Source organism: Panicum virgatum, chromosome 7K, assembly GCF_016808335.1.
Source record: "Panicum virgatum strain AP13 chromosome 7K, P.virgatum_v5, whole genome shotgun sequence".
Classification (NCBI taxonomy): domain Eukaryota; kingdom Viridiplantae; phylum Streptophyta; class Magnoliopsida; order Poales; family Poaceae; genus Panicum; species Panicum virgatum.
In genome coordinates, this window is record NC_053142.1 from 12,864,482 (window position 1) to 12,880,510 (window position 16,029).

At 43.4% G+C, this 16,029-nt stretch overlaps 1 protein-coding gene across 4 annotated transcripts; it reads right to left on the bottom strand.

Moving 5' to 3' along the window:
- Positions 1 to 7,922: 7,922 nt before the first annotated feature.
- Positions 7,923 to 13,747, bottom strand: LOC120639805. Of its 4 annotated transcripts, none has more exons than XR_005661675.1 (4): positions 13,303 to 13,747; positions 13,164 to 13,236; positions 8,349 to 9,626; positions 7,923 to 8,279 (listed from the first exon to the last, which is right to left on the bottom strand). XR_005661675.1 is itself a non-coding variant. In XM_039915697.1 (4 exons), exons 1-4 carry the CDS (start codon positions 10,319 to 10,321, stop codon positions 8,258 to 8,260), a joined length of 972 nt encoding a protein of 323 aa, XP_039771631.1. In that variant the 5' UTR covers positions 10,322 to 13,152; the 3' UTR covers positions 7,923 to 8,257. The 4 variants fall into 4 exon arrangements, 2 of the variants coding, with proteins under 2 accessions (XP_039771631.1, XP_039771630.1); XR_005661674.1 differs by lacking the exons at positions 13,164 to 13,236; positions 13,303 to 13,747 and adding an exon at positions 9,720 to 13,152 and having other exon boundaries at positions 8,349 to 8,465; positions 9,376 to 9,626; XM_039915697.1 differs by lacking the exons at positions 13,164 to 13,236; positions 13,303 to 13,747 and adding an exon at positions 9,720 to 13,152 and having other exon boundaries at positions 7,923 to 8,270; positions 8,349 to 8,454; positions 9,376 to 9,626.
- Between the last annotated feature and the right edge of the window lie 2,282 nt (positions 13,748 to 16,029).

Consider the following 16,029-nt stretch of genomic DNA (forward strand, 5'->3'; position numbering starts at 1 on the left):
ACAGCAAGCACAACCGGTGCCTCTAGAGCCTAATGTCGCAGCCGATCATCTGTCTCAGCGGAAAAGCAGCTACACTTCCACAGACGTCCCCGTCGAGACAACGGGGATCCAGGACGCAGTTGAAGCAACGGCCCTGCAGTGATTTCCAATGGATGAGATCACCCAGCGGACACCTTGTGACCTGCAGACTGCCATCAAGAACTTAATGTTCACTGTTGCGTACGGTACCGCCATGCCAACCCAACTAGGTGACGTGTACCATGGGCAGCAAATTCCGGCAGGATACACAAGAGTTGGCGTGGAGCAGGTGTGCCAGGGTTGGGAGACGCTGGAGCTTGATATTCCTGGAGGCGATGGGGAGAGGACACTAGCAGAAGCCATTCATGGCTACATCCTATGGGATAAGCGCTACATCGTCCTAAAGTCGGATGATCGAACACCAAGACCAGCATCTCAGTATGCCTCTCCAAGACCGGCATCTCCGCAAAACTCCCCAAGGGCAGCACTATCTCGGCAAGGTTCCCCGGTACAATCTCCATCACCATCATCTCATGCGCCGATGAACACTCAAGCGTCACTGTCACCTCCATGGTCACCCCCTCCGCCGCCGGCAAAGAAACAGAAACAGCCGTCAACAAAGAAGGTAGCTGCACTGGCTAAGCAGCCTCCTAAGAAGAAGGAATAGAGAAAAAAAAACCAAGGAGGCTCCTATTAAACCCTGGGACATGAGCCTTGAAGAATGCGACCGGATAACTCAAGAAAGAGTTAAAGAGCACTTCAAGCCGAAGCCGAAAAAGGAGCCGGAGAAAGTAATAAATCTGGGACAATTGAAATTTTTTATTGGAATGTGCGAAGCAAATAAGAGAAAATTTATTCCGAAAGAACCGCCTTCTGACTACGACCGCCAAATTATGAAGAGTTACGCGAAGAAGCAGAAACAATCAAAGTCGTCTTAATCCGATGTTCCACAACTCGGAGCCCAAAAGAACCAAACAGTAGAGCCTCTCATTATGGAACAGACAACGAAACAAATAGACTTGATTGCATTCTTGAAAGAAGCAAACCTTACGGCGGCTCAAGTTGCTAGGGGACAGGATATTCCAAAGGCCCAAGTGATCACCAGATGGCAGTTTAAGTTGGGCACATCTCTTGTCCCCCCCGAAGTCGTGTCTTTGATGCCAACGAAAATGCAAAGGCTACACAACCGATACATGATCATGATGTCCCAGTGCGTCTTCATGAGTGGCGCGAAGATTAAAGATGATGACTTCTTTCGGGGCGAGGCCATCATATGGATTAATTGGGAAGAAATTTACCAACTATACCATCAGGATGCCCTCGACGTCTCTATGGTCGGCTTGTGGGTTCTGTAAGTGGTGTTTGTTATATTTAAATCGTTACGTATTGTACTGCATAACCTCAAACACATGATCCCTTATTTTGTTTTGTACAATGTAGAATGGAGATTCAAATTTGCAGGAGGAAAGGATACTCATACCTCGGCTTTGTGGACCCAATTACTTGTAATTGTAAGATTCTACGAGACAACCCCGACGAGACATTCCAAAACTTGTACAAGTACTTTGCCATCCAGCACGACAAGTTCAAGATATTGTTTTCTTTCAACTTTGCGTGAGTGTTTCCTACCAACTAACTCTTTCTAATTTTGTATAATTCAATTCTTTAAACCCTACCATGCACTTCCTCCTTATAATCTTGCAGTGATCACTGGATACTACTAGTCATAATTCTCGACTACAGCGTAGTGCTTGTTATGGACACATTGCGGCGAGATCCACAACAATACAAAGACCTTACGAACATGTTGAAAAGGTAATTCTAGCACTACTCACTTTCAAATAATTTTTTACTTCATTCTAATTGTTCTCAATCATGCACAGAGTTTGGAAAAAAATTCATTCAAAATCATAAAGGTAATTACAACCAGACATTAATAATTAAGACAGATTTTCCGGTACGTACTCTAATATTCTTTGCTCGTTTAAAGATATTTTAGTATATATTCATATTGATACCTGGTAATTTATTTTCTCTTAAAGTGTATGAGGCAGGCACAAGGAAACAATTTATGTGCATACTATGTTTGCGAAAACATGCACAACCAAGTTGGTCCTCGGAAGAGCTTAGCAGAATGGCAGCGAGAAGTAAGTAGAAAACTTGTCAATATTTCAACTCTTATTGTAAAAAATTATATTAAATATTCCTACTTTTCCATAGGTCGAGAAGATGCATGATGAACTTATACCAGAGGAAAGGATTCCGGCGGTTCAAGAAGCCTTGTGCAGATTTATTAATGATGAGGTCCTCGACGTACAAGGCGAATTCTACTACGACGGAGTGTCGTACATCAACAATAAAAGCAAATATGATAACATTGTGTAAACTTGAGGCACTTTGTGAATTTGTAATATGATAACATGACGCGTATGTAAATATATGTATATGTCAATGCATTTCTATTTATGTGTATGCATATATTTGTGAATTATTTTATATAAGCAAACTATTTGGGACCAATATTATGCAAATTAGTATATATTTATATTTATTAGTGTAATTGAAATGAAAGTATATTTGAAATGAAAGTATAATAGAGATGAAAAAGAAATGTGGGCTGAAAAAAAGGACCTTTTGGGACAAAAGGGTGCACCAGGCACGTGGTGCTGACAGCCCCTTTTGTCCCGGTTGCCAGACCCGGGACAAAAGGGCACCCCCTTTTGTCCTGGCCTGGCGGTCCTGGTTGGGAAACTGGGACAACAGGGGTTTCCCAACCGGGACAAATTTGATGTTCTGTAGTAGTGATATATACATAACATTTTTTACATTATTCTTTTTTATGTGATTTTTACATTATTCTTCAGTATACATTCTAATCATTACCGAGGAACACTCTATTGACTACACCCTCGATGTTGACTTGAAGGCTGATGGCGCAGGTGGCTTCATCAAGCTCGTTGAGCTCCTTGAAGTCTGTCCGGGCCTTGCCTTCAGGGAAGATGGGCTACAGATCGCGGAGCTCGTGCTCAAGCTGGGTCTGCACCACAGCCAGGGCAACCATGGCTTCTTGGCGGACACAGTGGCTGGCGACCTCCCTGGTGTGGTTGGGGATACCCTGCAGACCGTCGGTGAGCGTAGTGCCCCTAGCATTCACCACTGTGGTGGTGGTGGTGGCAGCCGCCTGGTGAAGGTCCTGGAGTTGGGACTCTAGGGCTGACCAAAGAAGAAGAAGAGTATCAGATGAGAATGTCATTGCATGAATGAGTTTTCGAGAAGTGATCTTACCCGCTACCCTGGCGTCGGCATTGGCTAACTAAGGATGAATGGCTTGCCCAACCCACCACACCAATTTTAGTTGATTATAATAAGAACAAGTAATTAATCATAAAGGTGACATGAACCATTTCGAACATACACGAACTTTGTACAAAAATTTCAATGGATATTGAGCTTGCTCATAACCGAGAGCACAACAATTCGAATTGATAATTAACCTTACAAGGGTGTACTACCCAACCGGCCAAGTTGGATAAGGGGTACTCGTGTCAACTGTTTCCATCAAGCCTCAACCATTGAACATCACGCCTAGCTTATGCGGAGAGTCACATAGGTCCACCAATGACACCCCTAAGCCATTCTACATAGCCCCTCGGCCACACATCTAGGACTGTGCATTAAGGGAAAAGACAAAAAAGGTAATTGGCTAATCCTAATCATTATTTTGGATATCTGGTAGCACGATAAGTTGCTTAAAACTAACGTCATCCACGGACGGTCCTTAAATGGTTCAAGTGGACCATGCCTCCCAGACTCCTTTCTCTAGGCCATATCCTTCCGTCCAAATCATGAAACTACTTTGCCAACAAAGATACCACCAACCTTTCCATCATAACCTAAACCGAACATGTGCAATCAAGGATAACCAAGTGGGTGTAGTGTGATTCTAAATAATCCAAAATTTCCATACAAATTATAGATCAACTCTAGGCATGGAGCATAAAATCAATTAATTAGTTACTAAATGACAAGGACATGGATATAATAAATCAATGAAGGTAAATACATAAAAGTAGGTACAAGAATGCAATATATAAACATAATATATATAACCCAATAATACCCAATGAGATAAATAAATTAAATCAAATTAAATGGCTATAAGGAATCATGCCCATTTATTTGCCTTGGTTTTCCTCCAGCTCAACCACGAACTCAATACCAAGCTCAGGTTCAATGGGCTTAGTGGGGTCAACGGACTCGCTCTCCAGCATTTTGGTCACTACAATGCATGAATGAATGCATGTATTAGAATGATGCCACGTTTGTGCATTGATGATATGACATGATGTATGAATGGTACCACATGATGATACATGATATAAACACAAACAACACGAATTAAGCTTTCCTACTCAATCAAACATGAGAAGCTAAAACAAGAATAAACCCAAAGAAATTTATACAACAAGAATAAATCATGAAATAAATTTAACACAAAGAGGGCATCATAAAAAACTCATGAGAATTGATTTTTGCAGAAAAATTATTTTTTTAGAATTACTTATGAACATTGGGAGTTTCAGCTAGTCTAAACAAGTTAAATCAGAGAAGGCATGCAATTGAATTCTAATAACTTCCATAAAATTATCACAGGAACTAGACTGATACAAAAAGCTAAAAAAACATGTTTTGACATTTCACCAATTTTCGGCAAGGAGTTATGAATTAAGGAGTAATGAATTAAACAAGCTTGGCATCAGAGAATAAGAAATCACACTAAAACCCTATCAAACAGGAGATACATGAAAACAACCTACACCACTCGAATGTACATTTTACGATGAGTCTAAACAATTTTAGTTTGGCATTTTTAGATCGGCAGATTATTTAACAAATATTTAACACACTTTTAAAACAATAAATCAAAAGTAAATCTACAGAATAGTAACATGCAGAACCACATTTAAAGTATAGATCTAGATCACAGAAGTTCAACAAAATATATTTCACATTTTTTCCAAGACTTATACAAATTTCTATACATTTTACAAGTTCACAGCACAACACAACTCCTAAGAAAAAGTTAGATCCACCCAGATCGACTGCACCAAGGCACCGACAATTGGACCCCACACCACTACTGAACATAGATGCTGTAACACACTCTTGTAACACATTCATCATTGTGTTAAAGAGAAGATTAATAGTAACACAAAACTATGTGTTACAGATGAGTGTTGTAACAAATAGCACATGTTATATAAAATTGTGTTACAGAAAATATTTATAGTAACACAAAAGAAATGTTACACCTAAAATGTTACAAAGTGTTGATGGCCATAAATTCACATTCTAGCCGTCAACTTCTCGGGAATAACACGAGCTTTACACTATGTTCCATTCATATTTTATTTATTTCTAATGAGTTCCACAAGTTTTGGATGAGTTTTGATTCCAGGAGCAGGTGTACCAAAAATGGACAGAAATGGGCAAAATCCTAGGCCGGGCGGCCTCTCCTAGGCCGGCCGGCCTGGCACCTCCAAAAACATGGTCCCGGCTTCGAACCAGAGGCAATGTGACACGATCATGATGCCCTGAGTCGAGGGTTAGGCCTTGGTTTGATCGGATGGATCGGAAGGCTTGCACAAAAAACAAAAGGGCCACAACTCAGTACCAACTAAGGTCCAGGGCCGTGATTCACCGCCGAGGCAAGTCACCAGAACGCAGAGGAAACGTCAGTGCAACGGAAGGCCGAGTTGGGCCAGAGGGAGGCCGGCCGGCCTACAACCTCAAGCGTTCGGGCAACGCAACGACTACCGACCTCCTGAAGCAATCCAGAATGTCCGTGCAAAGGCGGTGGCCAGATGGCCGAAATCCCAGGCCGGCCGGCCTAGGAGAGGCCGGCCGGCCCCACTTTGCAGTGTCTCATGCCCCGGCTTCGCGTGGAAGACAAGCACACCGACCTTACCTGCTTGCACCTGACGCTACGGGGATTAACCGCCGGATACCGACCTTGGAAGGGCTATAAATAGAAGCACCATCCATCACTTCAACACACACCATTGGAGCTCTTCTCTCTTCACTTGTACTTTCTAGAGTAGGTTAGTAGCTTGGGAGTTAGAGTCGAGTCGAGCTTGCTCGGGATTCCGGAGTCGTTGGAAGTCTGGTATAGCTCTTGTATCTTTCTTTTGACGTTATCAATATAAGTTATCTTCTTTATTTTTCTAAGTCAGCTTTACTTTCCGCAGTCATTTATTTACTCAAGTTTGTGTGTTCAGCTTGAGCGCGGAAGTTATCCTTTAGTTTAGACTAAGTTATCTTTCTTAGTAATCGGGCACTTATCTTACGGGTTTTCTCACCCGGACTAGAGTATCTCAAGTTAGTGCTCTAGGTTGAGGGGGATTTCTCTCGAAGGCCTCGAGAGAAATCCTAACACCGAGTGCAAACATGGTGTCTGATCTTAGTGTTAGCTAGAAAGTGTGTTCCACCCCACGGAACCGTTGTGGTAGTCGGTAGGTGGTGACAGCCCTATCCATCCTTTGTAGTCCACCACATTTAGGTGTTTTCATAACAGTAGTGCAGGTTGCTGTTGGACTCCCCTCTCATCCCTTTCTAAAGTCCTTCCTCTTCCGCCGCCGAAGTAAGCTCTGCTTTCCCGAGAACTGGTTAGATGTTTAGTCTGATCTAGAGAGGCTAGCTCAATAGTTCAGAAGTGTATCAGAAGTCTTATCTCACTCGTTGTCCTCCCAGCTGCTGCCTCTCTAAGGAATTGAATCTCCGTGTGTCACTCGGTCATTGTCTGGCCATTTATCTCACTCACCTATCTGGCTTACCCCCGTCTAGTTAGTCGGACGGTTAAGCTAGTATGGTTATCATTCGATTTACGATACTCTTTACCATAAGTGCTTTCCTGAGGAAAAATACGATACCCTGGAATACTCCAAGGTGAAGTGCTACAGCGGTGATTCTGTGCGCTTGCAGAATATCTATTATATCGGGCATAAAAAACGCCAACACAAAGATACTAGTATTTGGTCACACATACAAAATAATGCTACAATTTAAGTGTTACAAAGAATATCTTTCGGGCTCAACAGCCTCGTATGAGCGTGAGTTGCAGCAGCGCCATGTGCCATGATTTCAGGACGTGTGGAGGCCATCCATATTGTGTTGCACAACAACCTCGTAGAGCACTGCCGCGTTGAATTTTCTTCCACGATCTTAGGTCGTTCGATGGTTTAGGCACAGATTAGATGGGACAGGGGTTGTCATTCTATTTTATGACATTTTGAGCGAACAAGATCAACTATAGCATGTTGACTAAATAATTTTCTTAAATCTGTAAAAATTATCATTTTGTTAAAGAAATCTACATTTGTTGATACAAATAACTAGCAACAAGATAAAGAAGAACCTCACATGCTACTTTCACCTTTGTACGAAACTTAATCGTAGAATTGCAAAAAAAATTAAATAATTCTGCTATACAAATCTTATCAGTTTTTTATAGCATCAGTAAGAATGAGAAGAAATTTAAATAACTATACATAGCAGAAAAAAGATAGGAAAAAAACCATTTATGATTGGCCATTCCTTCCACTAGTGCTAGCATCAACTGTTGTTCCCTCAATGTCTGTTCTAACCCATTGATGCCTAATCTTTGCATTGTTAAATATCTCTGCAAGATGTGTGACATGGAATGGCTCAATTTCAATATCATCTTTCCATTCATGAGAACCAACATCATATACATCTCTTAGTTTCATTTTCATGACCACAGACCACCCAGGGTTCAATTTGTCTTCAACATAAAAGACCTGGTCTGCTTGGTTAGGAAGAATGAAAGGTTCATGCCTAATCTTTTCTCCAGTATGTATCAGGTGTGAGAAGTTGACAAGTGTGTATCCATACTTATCCTTTTTTTATTCCTCTTCCAGTAAGAACATCAATCCATTCACATTTGAAAAGTACCACAGAAAAATTCCCAGAGTAGTTCAACTCAATAATATCAATTATCCTCCCATAGTAAGTCACATCACCTAAAACCGGTCTGGCATCACTTGCACTAGCATAACAGGATGTTTTGGCAGTAAGCACTACTCCACTATTTGAGTCTCCCCATCGAACAGTTTCGGCCTAAATTGAAAACCTCGACTGTTGAAAGCACGATACCTTTTTGCTGCTTCAACTGGGCCACAAGCTAGACATTTGATGCCATCTTTCAAACTGTGAATGCCATCTACCCTCTCAATCTGCATAATCTTTACAACTATACAAGTTAGTTTCATACTTTAGTGTTAGATGTAAAGGACGTAGGATATGACACTTACATGTCCTCTAAACCATTGATGGAACTTCTCATTTTGTATTTTCTCAACTTCTCTATGGCTCCCTCGACGTCCAATATGCTTAGTTGTGATCTCTTCAGCATGAGCTCTATAATATATCTTGTAAGAAAAAAATATTAAATCTACATTTATAAGTTTGAGATACTCCCTCCGTATCCTAAAAAGACAACGTGTAGGACATGAGTTAGCATACCAAGGAGTGATTAATTTGGAGTAATTTTTCCATGTTTACCCTTATTAAATATGGTGTCGGGTGCGCCCTGAGCATAAAACAAATGCTGCTCGATTGGTCACGGAAGCTGGTCCCGAGGCACGGGGTCGCCGGTTCGAGTACTGGTTGCCCAGATTTATTTTGTTTATCATCATGTTTTTGCATGGGCGTGCATGCGCGTTGGTTTTGGCCGGGTGGCCGGACGCGTGCAGGCGGGACGTGATGGCACGCGCCACGCCGTCCGCGGCCACCTCTTGCGAATCCGGCACCATGCCGTCCGCGGCGAGCACCACGATGACCACATCCGGATCCTGTGAATCCTGCACGACGGAGAGCAGCGGGTCGGAGTCGTCCACGGACAACAGCGGGTCGACGACGTCGTTTGCGGCGACCTCCTCCGACTCCGGCCCGATGTCCTCTGCGGCGAGCGCCTCCGACTCTGCCCTGACGCCGTCCGCGGCGACCAGCATCCGAGTGCTGCCGGTGTCCATAGCGACGAAACAAAGTAGTACTCCGCGTGAGGGAGATGAAGTAGTCCGTGTGCGCGTGATCTCTTCAGTCGAGCAGTCCGCGATTAATGACGAGGAAACCAGCATGCGAACAGGCGGCCATGCGAATGGGCGGCGCGCGTGCCTAGCTAGGGGCAATCACGTCCAAAGTTTGCATCGTCCTCCAGAACGTCGTTTTTTGACGCAACTGGCCTGGCCTCCAGGACGTCGTCTATTTAGGATACGGAGGGAGTATTGACATCAGAACAATTGAATAACACATATCTATGTGCTTGTACTTTTGCCAGACCTCTTATAACATAACTTCGTGGCTTTCCAAGTGCCCTTCCAACATTTGGAAAAAGAGTTGATGCTGGTCCAATAGAAGATTCAAGTGTTTCATCATTATCATCAGTCCTTGAGAGCTTGTTAACCAAGCTTTGAAAACCACCAAGAAATCCTGAACAAAGTACCATAGCCTCTTTTGCCAAAACTGATTCGGCAATACATCCCTCTGGATGAGCTTTGTTCCTCACATTTGATTTCAGCTCACCAAGGTACCTACATAGCAGCATTATAAAAACAAAAATGTTAAGTAAACATGTATATCAATAGGTAAAACAGGGTTCTATCAATTTTAAGAAAAGTCTGCACCTTTCCACAAAATACATTGATCGATAGCAAACAGGACCACCTATTTTTGCCTTTGTTGCTAAGTGAAGAACTAAATGCACCATCATAGTAAAAAATCCTGGAGGAAATATCATCTCCATCCGGCATAATGTCATTATAATTCGCTCCTCTAACTTTTCAAGATCATCTATGTAGAGAACCTTTGCATTTAGCTCTCTAAAATACCCACAAAGATCAAACAAGATAGATGTAACATCATCAGGGAGAAGCCCTCGCGAAGCAACCGGTAGAAGTTGTTGCATTAGTATATGGCAATCATGACTTTTTAGGCCTGAAAGTTTTGCTTGAGCAACATTTACACATTTGGAGATGTTACTAGAATAACCATCTGGAACCTTAATATCATGAAGGACCATACAAAACTGTTGCTTCTCTTCTTTTGACATATTATACAAAGCAGGAGGTAAGTAATACTTATCGTTAGCCTTTTTTTGTTGATGTAGATCCGGCTGAATGTTCATTTCTTGCAAGTCTTTCCTTGCCTGCAGATTGTCCTTTGACTTGCCCTCCATTTCTAAAAGTGTTCCATATGTATTTTCACAGACATTCTTTTCTATATGCATAAAGTCAAGATTGTGCCGGAGCAAATTATACTTCCAATAAGACAAGCAAAAAAGGCCACCAGCACCCTTCCATGTTTTTGAACTGTCAAAATCCTTGATTCATTCTATCTTTTCCAAAAGATTTAATCCAAAACAAGGAACTGGTGTCGATCGATGATCTTCAGTTCCATCAAAAGATTTGGCATCATATCGAAACTCATGGTCAGCAGGTAGAAACCGTCGATGTCCATTGTAACACTATTTGTAGCCATGCTTCAACCGCATGGAACTTGTTCCTTCTTCACATGACAGACAACCCAGCTGGCTACTAGTGCTGAACTGTGCCAATATCCCAGCCCCAGGATAGTCACTGATTGTATACAACAATGTTGCACGAAGTTGGAACACCTCATCTCGAGATGCATCATACGTAGGCATACTGATGTCAAACAGTTCATTCAACTCATCATAAATTGGCTGCATAAATGTGTGGAAGTCCTTGCCTAGGTATCAGAGTAAGCATAAGAGAAGAAGCTTTCATGCACAACCATGGAGGAAGGTTGTAAGGTACCAAGACAACAGGCCAGCAACTTTGTTTTGAGTTGCACTTTCGAAATGGGTTGAATCCATCACTAGATAAACCAAATCTCATGTTCCGAGAATCTAATGCAAAGTCAGGGTGTTGAGTATTAATAGCTTTCCAAACATCTGAATCAGCATGATGGCGCAATGCCCCATCCTTAGTACGCTCCTCATCATGCCATCTAGTTAATTAGGTTGTTTCTTTGTTCATAAAAATCCTTTTAAGCCTTGGTTTGATTGGAAAGTATCGCAACACCATATATGGGACAGCCTTTCTTCTTTGCTTCTTTGTTAAGGTTGTTTTGTCTGGTATATCTTTCCATCTTGAAGCTTCACATTTTGAACAGAAGTCGTCATCTTTCTTGTCCTTTCGATAGAGCTGACAATTATTTGGGCATACATGAATTTTTTCATATCTTAGGCCAAGCTTTGCAATGATCTTCCGAGCCTCTGCAAATGTTCTTGGTATGTTGGCACCATTTGGCAGAGCAAGTTGTAAAATTTGAAGCAAATCATTTAAAGATTTATTGCTCCACTTATTGCTGGACTTGACATTAAACAGGAGGACTAGAAAAGAAAGTTTTGATAGTTCACAGCCTTCCCATAAAGGTTGGTCAATATCATGAAGCAAATCAAAGAAAGCTTGTGTTTCTGCATCTGGTTCAGCTTTAGAACAACTTTCAGGATCTGGTTCATTTGTGTGATGTCCATTGTTTTCATATCCAAAAGCTTCATGGACTACTTGTCGCATATTATTGTTTAAACTTGGAAGTTGTGACTCTGAATCCTTGTTAGCTGCAGAGATATATGATACTGTTTCCCAATGGCAACCCCATATAGTGTATGCACGAAGCATTCCATTGCATGCTATAAGTGATCAAAAATTGTATCTTGCTTTTGTAACACTCTATTAACACACTGGACACAAGGGCATCGGATCTTTGCATTGGATTTCTTGCCTGTGTATGCAAACTTAAGAAAACCTTTTACCCCAGCTATGTACTCATCACTTGGTCTTTCAGAAAGCAACAATGTCTTAATAATATTTAAATCCATGTGTTCTGGTTCTGAAGGTTTACAACCTAAAATCAAGGTTTAAAATCTCCGGCTAAGCCTCTTAGCTGTTGTCCTCCGCAATAGCTAAGTGCAGCTATAGCCGGAGATAGCTGCAGCTAAGAGATTTAGCTGTTTTTTACAAAAATCAGGGAAAAAATGAAATAATGGATCCATGACCATCAAGCATAGACTGAACAAGCACAGATCTTTAATGGATTGCAGTGAATTTGAAACTTGCCGGATTGCTCTGCCGTAGTGTCTACACCAGGAATTAGTGGTGCTTGGGGAAGAACCGAAGGAGAGAACTAGTGGGGATTTCAGTGTCTACAACTTGGACTTCTTACTTCTTAGCTGCCTCCGTCGCCTCTCGCGTCCACCGCTCCTGGCCGCCTCCTTCTCCGCCAAAGCTTCGCAGCCACCTGCGCCTTGGGGTCTGCTCGTTGAAGCTCGCCGCCTTCGCCTTGGGGGAGAGGAAGATGGTGCAGCACCACCGTCTTCAATCAGGCACATCTCCATTTTGGCGTCGCGCTACTGTCTTCAGTATGGCGCTCTGTCGCCGTCTTCAGTGCGCCGCCGCCGCCGCCGCTTTTGGGAGAGAGACGGGTGGGAGAGAACACAGATAGAAGATAGGGTTCTTTTTTTTTTGAGAGGAGATAGAAGATAGGGTTCTGAACGGTGAAGCTAGAGTGGGCTGCCATTTCGTGCCTTCGTGGGCTGCCGTTCCATGGGCCACGATCCTTTTGTGGGCCATTGCTTTTTAGCTTCCACTAAACAAGCCATGAATTAGCGGCTATCACCGGTTATCTCCAGCCATTAGCATTGACCATTGTTTAGCGCTAAAAGGTGCATCTCCTAGTCCTAGCTATCTGTTTCCTCAGCAGCTATCTCCGGCTATAGCGACAGCTATAGCCGGAGATTTAAAACATTGCCTAAAATTAGAATGAAACACTGAAATTTATATATGAAGAAGTAGGCATTTGATCCAGGGATAAGATATTCATGTACATAAATGGGGATTGGATATGTACAGCCTACTTTTGCCTGACTTACATGGTACTTAAACTAGAAGAAGATCCTTCTAGGCTCTGAAATTTCAGATTTTGATCAAAACGATGAAAATCCTATATTGACATGTGCGTTGCGATCAGATTGAATGCCCATGTTTTTCTATTATGACCATTGGAAAAGAAAACTGCATACTTTGATTCAAAAGATAGTTTAATACCTGTACTTTTTCTGCAAAGAAAAGGTGCTCCTGGACCCTGAATTTTCAAACTTGAATCCAAAAGATAGAAATCCTGATAAAGAAAGAGGACTTGAAATTTGGTGGAAAAGAAAAGAGGACGAGGTGTTACGTTTTATACCTTACTTGAGACGGGGGTGCATCGTGGTGGCCGGGTTCTTGCCGGGAAGAAGAGGAGGTGATTCTGTAAGAACAGGCGATGCTCTGGTTTTTGTTCGAAGCAGGTCTGGTGATGATGCGGCGGATGCACGAGTAGCAGGACACGCAGGCGCTCGGCCGGAAGGGCTGGCGGCGCTTGTTGGCTCCCGGACGTCGGCGGCGCTGTGGGTGTGACAGGAAGCAAGGAGCGACGAGGAGCTGGATGCACGAGTCCCTAGTGCATCACGAGCAGAACAGTGGATGGCGTAGGGCGAGGCGATGGCGGCCTCTGCTCGTCGAGTTTTGGCGGCGGATTGGACTGACGAGGAGGAGGATGGGGTGCAAGCAGAACAGGGATTCCGTAAAGGAGAAGGGCACAGGACTAGGGGCTAGCGGCGGCACAGGGGTTTGCTCGAGCCCCTGTTGCAGACGACCACGTCCGGCTCAGCTGGGCTGGCCTGGCCCGTTGGGGCTTCTTTTGTATATTTCGTTTAATTCAGAATATATTATCTGATTTGTGACTTGTCATAGATCCACACTTCAGTCAACAATGCTTGGTCTGCCCTTACTATATATGAATGTTGCAGACTTAGCAAGCTGACAGTATGTTTTATACAAATATATACAACACACAAATGACAGATTTGCCTTCTGAATTTGGTCTGTAGGTTTTGCAAGCAATATGCCACTTCATTATGACAGATTTGCCTTCTGAATTTGATCTGTATCTATTTGTGCAGAATTGATACTGAAGTTCTGCAACTGTCATCCTTTTCCAATTCAATCATACTATTGTGTCCAGTCTTTATGTAGTTAGGGATTTACCAGTCTGCAACTAAATTAGTATAGTTTATAAAATGTCTCTTGCAAAAAAACGAGTATACAAAACGTTGGCAACATGTTGGTAAAATTACATTTCATTTCAGTTGCAAGTTATCACAGGAAGCAGCATGTGAAAAAGAAAGATAGCTAAAAATGCCAATTTGGTCAGCTAATTTGTGAACATGAAGATTTCATTTGATAATAAATGTTGAAATTCCAGTTAATGCTTAGGAAGATTAATAACTTAATATGAAACTAAAGGTATATAGACCAATTGCTATTAACAAAAAATATATTTTGAGATAAATACCACATGAGCTCCCTTCCATCTAAACTAGGTATATGGTGCGCTCCGCCGCACTCATTTGGTTTTTCATTTTCTTTATTTTTTTCCATTTATTTTTCTTTTCATTTTTTCCTTCCTTTTCTATTTTTCCTTTTCTCTTTTCTTTTTTCCCTTCTCCCTTCTCCTCTCCGCGACTCCGTCTCCCACCGTCCCCACGGCTCGAAGAACCTCCACCACGAACTGCTCCCTTTCCTACCCCGACGGTGGCGGCGGCGGCGCCCCTCCCCTACCCCGACTCCGGCGCGGCGCGGGGTGAGGAGCAAGGGCCCAGCGAAGCTCGGCGTCGGGGAGCTCGTAGGCGAAGGCGGCAGACCCTCTCCGGCACGGACCCGCTCCTCCCTCGGGCGGACACGGCGCCGGCAGCCTCCACGCGCCCAGCCTCCTCCCTTCCCTCCCGGAACCTGCGGCGGCGGCGGCGCGGCTTGGAGCGGTGGCTGCTCTCGCCCCTCTCTCCCCCCACAGCGGTGGCGCCCGGATCCGGCGAGGAGGATCCCAGATCCGGCGAGGAGGGCCTTGGATCCGGCGAAGCACCGGCGGCGGAGCGGGGGCGCAGTGGCGGAGCGGGGGAGCAGTGGCGGAGAGCGCCAGAAAGGAGGCGAGGTGGGAACGGGCAGCCTCCATGGAGACGGAGCGAGTGGACCCCGGCGGAACCCACACACATGCGAGGCGGTGCGGGAGAGACGGTACGGCAGCCCGCCGCGGCCCCCACCCACAGCGAGAGCGCCGCAGTGAAACGTCCGAGCCGGCAGCCCAGGGCCCGCGTCGGGCGTCTCCTTCCGCCGCGTGTCGCTTGGAGAGCGTCGGAGCGCTCTCAACTCTCCCCCTCCAGGCCGCATAGTATATACAGTATTTTTTAGTCTAACATATAGTTAGTTCAAGTAGAGACCATATAGTATTGGTGTAAGGAATTTTATTGGTCCAAATGAGCTCTTGCAGAGTCTACTTCAGAAACCTATCGTAGCAGAGGAACCTCAGATACAGTGAACATGAGCAAATACAAAATTTGCATTTTTGATAGTTCATTTTTAGATTACATCCAAATCTGAGAAAAGAATTATCAATTTTCGTTACTCATATTTCACTAACCATATTATCTGATATTCGTGTTCAATTTTAACTAGATTGCGCTACCATGGCTTCGGATGTTTGGACTCTCCATCTTGAATGCGAGGGGGCAGCTCCAGACAGCAACATGTGGAAAGGAAAATGGACAAGGATATGATATGTTTCTTCAACTTGATGGAGTTTGTCGAAGAATATGGGTACACATCTATCGATTATTTGTATTACAAGAGAAGAGATAGTTTGGTTGCTATAGAATGAGATTCGAATGTCATGGAAATGCTTAAAGACAATGAGACCACAAAGGAAGTTAGCTTGTTTGTGACAAAGCAGAGAATGGCCATTATGGCAAATATGTCGAAGAAAGCATCAACCAAGTCTGCACCAACTAAAACTAAAAGGAGTATGATGCAACTCACATTTACTCATTTCGATTTGTCTGCAAGTATAACTTACCAAGTGATGTTATTTTTTTAATGC